The sequence below is a fragment of the Drosophila obscura genome, unplaced genomic scaffold (genome assembly GCF_018151105.1).
Source record: "Drosophila obscura isolate BZ-5 IFL unplaced genomic scaffold, ASM1815110v1 contig_4, whole genome shotgun sequence".
In the NCBI taxonomy this organism is placed as follows: domain Eukaryota; kingdom Metazoa; phylum Arthropoda; class Insecta; order Diptera; family Drosophilidae; genus Drosophila; species Drosophila obscura.
In genome coordinates this window covers 117,130-124,906 of record NW_024542828.1, presented here as the reverse complement: position 1 = coordinate 124,906, position 7,777 = coordinate 117,130, and the positions used below count along the sequence as shown (strand labels likewise).

The following is a 7,777-nucleotide window of genomic DNA, read 5'->3' as shown; positions in this document are numbered from 1 at the left end:
ATGTGAATCGATATCTGTGTGCCAGTGCCTGTGTCCGACATCCTTTTGTTGCCACGCCACTCCATTGATTGTGCCTGCTGGTTCCCAAAAAGAGCAGCCTCCGCGTCGCATCTTGGCGCGCTAGCCGCAGAAATTGGTCGAGTGCACTCGCTCGAAAAACTAATTTGATTTATGTCTTCCCATTCGAGTGCCGCCTCCCCTCGTAGTCCTCCCGAGTGTGGTTACATTTTAACTTCGGCGAAGGACGAGACGCACTGTTCCAGCCGCCATTCACACCCATATCGTCGCCAGATCGTCCAGATTCGGGGTGCCCCTGCAACGCCCAGCCAAGCCCCTCTTGAGGCCTCCCCTGCGCTGCTGCTTTGGGGGCTCTTGCGTAATTAATTGGAATTTAGCAGCGCAAAGTCGATATGGATAATGAAAAAATATTAGAAAATATCATGGAACATGGCCTTGCCACATTTCTACAGCACTGCCGTGGTATAAGTTCAGGGACGATTTTCAAATTCAAATAAAGGTTTTAAATGAAGATAACCCGCACTTAATCGAATCCACCCTTTATAGTTGTGAGCAATAATGTTCTCCAGTTTTATTCTCGAGCAAGTAAAGAACACGGAGTCAATTGCCTTAAGCTGAAACAAAGAGTTAAAAAAGAAAGCCTTTTTTTAGGAAATAGAATACATACATATTCAAATGCACAAAGAATATTATTTTAAATCAATCTTTAATGTATCTTTCAATATGGGCATTCCCATTCTGGCGCTACGTAACAATTTAACGGTTACATCCGTACAACAGAAAGCCAAAACAAAATAATGAAAAAGTAAATTAAAAGTAATGGAAAGTGGAAGTATAGTGATTTAGTAGATCTGTAATACTAGGTTTTCATATCCGTGAAAAAATTCGTGAGATATTGAAAGACTTTGGATGCGATCTTGAACTGGACAATCCCATAATTTTAACAGATCGGGGCTCGAACATGATCAAAGCCTTTGACAATATGGAAAAAATTCATTGCATCATTAATGACTGTAAACAAATTATGACCTCTTTTTTGATAGACACTGTGTTAGAAGCGTCTGAAAAGCCTGCGACAGAAGATGAATTTTCTGAATACATTGAAATACGCCAAGTAGACAGCTACAAAGACCAAGCAGAACAGGAAATAATAGGACACAGCAACATTAACGTAATATACACACCCGACTTTGACTGTTTAGCGTGGTGGAGTTTTCACAAAGATGTTTTCCCCCTGTTGCATAAAACAAGCTGCAAAATATTTTCCATACCAGCGAGTAGTGCGGATTCTGAAAGAGCTTTTTCAGATGCCAGAAACTTGATCACCGAAAAGCGTTGCCTATTATCTACAAATTCAGAAAATATAAACAAAATTATGTTTCTTCATGCCAACTTAGTTTAAATAAAAACTGTACAAAAACTACCTTGCTCTTCCTTATTTTCTTTGTTATCCTTGATTCTTTTGCTTCCCTTACGTACACAAATATTTCTACTCAAAAGCAGCGAAAAAAAAATAGAATGCATTCGAATGAATTCGGAAACTGTCCTCGCTCTAACTCATTCAATTCGTGCCTTTTCGTTTCAATGTTGTGTGTATGAGTTTTACGTCCGTCTTCACTCACTCAAACTCTGTTGACATAGCATTCGAATTCACTCAATTCATTTTGAGCTTTGTTAATTCGAATGCCTTTTTTTTATTATTCATGCAGTACTCTAATCTGTATTCAGCAAAAAATTCAAAGATATAAACAAAAATATGACATGACGTTACGTTACCAAAAACAGAAGCTCCACAAGCTGGGAAGGACTATCTGTGTAACACTTTTTTGTTGTATTAATACATGAAATATGGAGTGCTAATTTTCCAAGATATTATTAGATACCCTTCTTGGAAATTTGCATTACATCCGTGGAGACATCTGACGGAGGTTATTGTTGTTACGTTACCAAAGTCAGGGTTAGCTGTGATTATGCAAATTGTCTGTGATATTTTTAAGACAGTTGAACATTTTACAGAGACTTTGTGGAAGAACTAGGAGATAGGAGATAACAGTAAGAAAGGAAACATGGCTATAAAAATACCAAACCATACCGAAAATGAACTTCTTCTGATTTAAATATGGTTTGACATGAAAGGTAATATATATAGGGACAGAACTACGTACATAAATATATGGAAATGTATTTTTATTGACTTTTAATGTTGTTTGGCGTGGTGGACATTTTGGCGGAAATGCCAGCATCCAATTGAAAGGGGATACTCGGAAGACCCACTTCTGCATTACATTATTGCATTATGTAAATGTGTATGTACCATTGCCATGGCGACCAAGATATAAGACTTGGATGATATGAATGTACTTACCACTGCTGGTGGCTGGCCCAAGTCGTAGTTCTAGATAGGATTCAGACAGCAGTTGTTCAAGAGGACTTAGTACTCTGCTATTTCCGCTAGGTCCAAAGATCCTTGATATTTTTCGCTTCAAAATCAAACTAGTAAATTAAATATTTTTAGCGGTGTGCAATAAAATATTGTGTTAAGATTTAAAGTAAATAAAAATATCCCATTTGCTTGGAGCTCCCCAAAACGTATTCTGTAGTGTGTGCATAAATCGAATGGAGCCAAAGTACGCTACTCTGCACTTTCTAGAGAATGTGGAGATGCCGCAGTCGCAGTTCCCAGCAGTTCCTAGCCGTAAGCCTACTGCAGGTCATTAGAAACAAAAGGGAAATCATTTGGATTAAGTACTTTTGCATTGTTCCTCGGGCGCTAATGAATGCAGCGGTCGCATTGCGGGCTGGTCCGGGCTGGCCTAGGTAGAGGTTTTAATGCGTAGGTGGTTTTAATAACCCTGCCATAAAGTGCGGCCCGGGGAGGAGATTTCATTCACGACTTGGAACGCGGCGGCTCGATGGATTCATATTCATTCATAAACAGGGATTGCCAGGATTCGGATAGGTGTTTATGTGGGATGCGGGATCAGGTAGGTACCTACGGATCTACGGTGAGGTTGGATGAGTTGAGTTGAGGTGCGGTGAGGGGTGGTGAGGCTGTAAAAGCTTATTTGCCTAGGCTGGCACTTAGTCTTGCAGCCGCCTTGGTTCGCTATTTGAGCTGGGCCTTTCCCCCGGTAGGTTCTTTAAGTAATGAGCGATGGAATTTCCACGCATTCGTCTCGGGCCCGAATCTCGCCGAATCGGCCGAGGCGTCGGCGTCATAAACGGCAACCTACCTAGGACAATGCGGCACTCGTAAATGGCAAGAAAGGAAGTTATAAAATAATTAAACACCGCTACCGCTCGGCCACTGGCAACGATTTCATTCATGGAAAGTCTGCAGCTCGGAGCCGCCATGCGTAATTAGAGCAAAGAGCGCTCACAGCATGTTAGAGCTGAGATAAGCATGGGGCGGCATATTCATATTTCGATTAATTAGGAAATTTTACACGCATACGTTAGCCTGCTGCTCACCCACATCCACATGGAGAAGGTGCGGCTCTAGACGGCGACACCACGTGATCGGGGAAAACACATCCATACATCCATACATCCATACATATGTATGTACTCACTCGTGTCCTAACCAAACTTTGGCATGGAATTGCAACTTGGGACCAATCGCACACATCGACTGTTTGTCTTCCTCCGCGCCAGAGATTAGGCCCTGAGTTCGATAGCCATGCGCCACGATTAGCGAACGGCTGACTCAATCCGCGATCAGATCAGATCGGATCAGATCAGGCTGCATACTCGTACATCCGGCTCTCCTGCGGATAAGTACGCCAGGCTTTCGGTCCCGTCCCCGCTTAGATAGTGGATCACTCCACGCGATGGACTAGGTGTGATCTTTATTGATCTCCGTGATCAGGTATTGATCAGACTGCGATTTGCCCGCCGAGCACGCGATTAGATGATCAACGGGCTTGGGACGGATACAATGTACGATAGCTAAGGGAGCGACTGCAAAGTACTAAAAATGTATCTGCAAATCACATCCATACTTGAACCGGTCTGCAAGTAATCCCTTTTTCCATGGAAGGGAGCTCCTGCTGCATTTAATTGATATTGAAACCGCTTTGATTAATCAAATAAATTCCAATGATCCAAATTGTAAAGGGTTTTAGTTTCTCTTTTTCTACATAAAAATTCAAAATAAAGTTAAATCAAAGATTTAAGAAACTGTTTAATATAAAAGAGATTTATTTTAATATAAATTAATTAAGCTCGAACTAGAGTTATGTATATAAATATTGTACATATGTAGCTGTTTGTATGTTTGTATCTACACGTACATATGTATGTACATACATATATGCATACATTTGTTTTTTTATTTAAACCAATAAATACTGCCGATTTCTGAAACTTACGATATAAATATATTCTTGCTAAATATTTCTTTTCTATACGCATTTAACTTTTCATAAGTATACCTACAAGAAAAGTTATGTATTTATTACTTCTGATTAACCACATTCCACCGACCACATTTTAATATACAATACAATATATATTCAATATAAATGTAGGCAAAAACTAGTGAACCCCAGAACATGTGCCTATATTAAATATATATTAACTTTATTTCCATCTTCACCGACAGATCAGTCTGGCTAAAAATACATATATACCTCATTGCTCCAATTGCTCTATCCACATTCAAAGAAGAGAAAAATGCGTTAAATGTGTGTTTGCCTACTCGTATTAATATTTATTTACACTTGAAATTTCTTGTACAGTTCCCTTTTTTGTGGTTGTATATTTTCACTATCAGCAACATCTCCATCGGTTATCTGTCCATTGTGCGGTTTATCTATTCCAATTAATCTAGTCCCAGAATCCCGAATCCCGCCAGGGCAAACGCCCTCCGCCGGCAGTAAAGTTGCCACTGTTGCCCCAACCCGGTCCATCCCCAAATAATAAAGTTTAGCCAAACTGTACTGCTCTACATGCTCAAACCTCTTCTGTGGCCCTCGGTCTCAAGCCCCCAGGAAAATGCGTCGACTGGCTTCTTATGTACAGCTGTGCACGTACATATCTGTGAATCCTCAGCCCTCGGCCCACACTTTGCATATTTGGGCGGAAGCGAAAGCAACGGCAACCCCTAGGAGCAAAGCACTTAATTCAATAATAAATTGCCACCACAAGAGGCGGCGAATCATCAGCCGGAGCAGAGCGGAGTCAGGAAGGCCGCAGATAACCAAGTCACGAATTTAGCACGGGAAACCGAAGGGGGGAGGGCACACCAAAGACCAACTCAACTCAACTCAAGTCGAAGCCAAGCCCAGTCGTGCCTCACGGGACTGGAATTGGGAATTGGGAGTGGGGTCGTGAAGGGGAGGGCCTGTGGGTTTGCGGTGGGTAAGCGTAAAATTCATAATCGTGAATGCTTCACTTAAAGTTGCGCCCAAATCCGAAAGCCACCCCGCAGGGAATCGTCGAGCAAAAATAGATAGATATACGGATATACGAGTGTGTGCCACAGAGGGGAGCGAAGGGTAGCAGCAGGGACAGGGCATTAAAAACGAAAGTCAAGGAAGCTCGAAAACTACGCAGGACTCGGCTCACTACATACATATGTACATAGTACATTATGTACTACGAGTATCCTGCGTGACTGTGTGTGCGTGTGCGTGTGCGTGAGCGGCCATATTGTTGTGTTGGGCGAAAACAACCCTGAAGCGTGCCTCGCCTCTCGCCTCTCGCCTCTCGCTCACACAGAGGCAGACAGACAACAAATCGATGAATGAAGCGACTCTGTGTGTGTGTGTCTGTGTGTGTGTGTGTGTGCGAGTGCGTTTGTAGGTAGACCGCTAAGTAGGCCCGTGGGCAGAGCAGAGCAGAGTCCTGGCTTGCTCAATGAACGAGAAATCTCTTTAAATGGTGCGCCGCTCGGCCAGGAGAGCTCAGTTCGAGTTTAGATCTTGCAGCGCACACACAGCTCCGGCTCCCGTCCATTCCCAGATAAAGTGTGTGTTCCCAACCAAAAAGTACTCCCGTGAACCAAACAGAGAGAGAGAGAGATTTGTACTCCACCAGATTCGAACAGCATCGAAATGTCGACTATTAACCTGCACCCCCCACAAACGTACTCGCGCCTGTTCCGTCCCTGGGACACGCAGAGGCAGGCGGCCGCCCCACCAGCCAGGACGGTGAAGAACGAACCCGAAACGGTCACCATCAAAACGGAGCTACCCAGCAGCAGCTTCGGCCACGACAGCGACTCCTCTTCCTCGTCGAACAGCAGCAGCAGCAGCAGCAGTAGCGGCAAGTCCAGCTACGATGATGGATACACCCGCACCTCCACCCCCCTGCTGGATGTTACGCCACAGCCCGTCTTCCCGCATCCCACGTGCTCCTCTGCCTCCTCTGCCTCCCCGACTGTGGCGCCATCCCAGCAGATTTCGCCGCAGCAGTCGCCCTTCATGCCAGCGGCCAGCGATCTGTACTATGCGGCTGCCGCAGCTGCAGCCGCCGCCGCTGCAAGCACTCCCGCCGGTGCCGCTGCGGCCGGCTTCGGCATGGATCCGTTCACGCTGGGTCTGATGGAGCAGGAGTATGCCCGGGTGATGGCAGAGGACGCCCAGCTGAAGGCCCTGAACGCCCGCAAGCAGCGCCCCAAGAAGTTCAAGTGCCCGCACTGCGACGTGGCCTTCTCCAACAACGGCCAGCTCAAGGGACACATTCGCATCCATACCGGTAAGTCGAGCAGTCGCCCACCCCCCGCATGTGGCATGCCGTACTCACACATCCTCTTTCCCTTCCTCCCTCCTCCAGGCGAACGCCCCTTCAAGTGCGACGTAGACACCTGCGGAAAGACCTTCACTCGCAACGAGGAGCTGACGCGCCACAAGCGTATCCACACTGGACTGCGTCCGTATCCGTGCAGCGCCTGCGGAAAGAAGTTCGGTCGCCGGGACCACCTGAAGAAGCACATGAAGACGCACATGCCGCAGGAACGCCAGCTGGGTCCGACCATCTTCGTGCCAATGTACCCATATCTGTATGGCTACTGAAGAGACAGAGGGAGATCCGATCCTCGCTCCAGCGATCTGTGAAGCGCTTGCACGCTTTAAAACCGCTACAAAGCCCATCCATACGCACATAGCCACCGATGCCAACGACAACGATAAACATACTCGTAGATAACTACTCAATGCCGGCCAATACTCAATTCCCCATCTTGGATAGATCTACCTCAGCCGTACCGTACCTGGCGCAATCTAGCGCACTCACTAACCGCTAACAACCTCACAGTCTCAGAGAGCCAAACCTCCGAGAGAGACAGAGACGGAGAGAGAGAAAGAACGAGAACCCGATGCACCTCGACGATATATGCAAATATTGAGATATTTATTTTTTAACGCATATTTACACAACGTGACGCTACGTGACGAGCTAGGAGCGTAGCGTGGCGAAAAGAAAACCCAGCATTTGTGTAAATACCTCCTTAAGTGATCCTTCCTCATATGCTAAGCGATTAAGAGATATAAGCGATAGATGGATATAGATATACCTGTATACACACAATCTTTATTAGATCTAAGCAGATTTTTCACATTTTATATGCTGAATGCGGTTACTAGCAATATACGATTTATACCTAGGCATAGATATAGAATCATAGTTAAATATTCAGAGTTGCATTATACGATTTATGTTTACACCATGAAATACAAATTTTAAAAATCACAATTTCCATCTTTGTTTCTTCGATGCTTTACTGAGAACTACTGGGCATAACTGGGGATAACTGGGG

General features: G+C 44.9%; 1 protein-coding gene across 1 annotated transcript; it reads left to right on the top strand.

The window, feature by feature from the left end:
- The first annotated feature begins 6,074 nt into the window (after positions 1–6,074).
- LOC111068926 (Krueppel-like factor 16) lies at positions 6,075–7,034 on the top strand. The gene is made up of 2 exons (XM_022358719.2): positions 6,075–6,717; positions 6,796–7,034. The coding sequence occupies exons 1-2, from the start codon at positions 6,075–6,077 to the stop codon at positions 7,032–7,034; spliced, it is 882 nt and encodes a 293-aa protein (XP_022214411.2).
- The last annotated feature ends 743 nt before the right edge of the window (positions 7,035–7,777 follow it).

Excerpts from the sequence above, each read along its gene's own strand:
- LOC111068926 (XM_022358719.2), top strand. The coding sequence starts at position 6,075 with ATGTCGACTATTAACCTGCACCCCCCACAAACGTACTCGCGCCTGTTC. Across the intron at positions 6,718-6,795 it reads ACACATTCGCATCCATACCG|GCGAACGCCCCTTCAAGTGC; the intron begins GTAAGTCGAGCA and ends TCCCTCCTCCAG.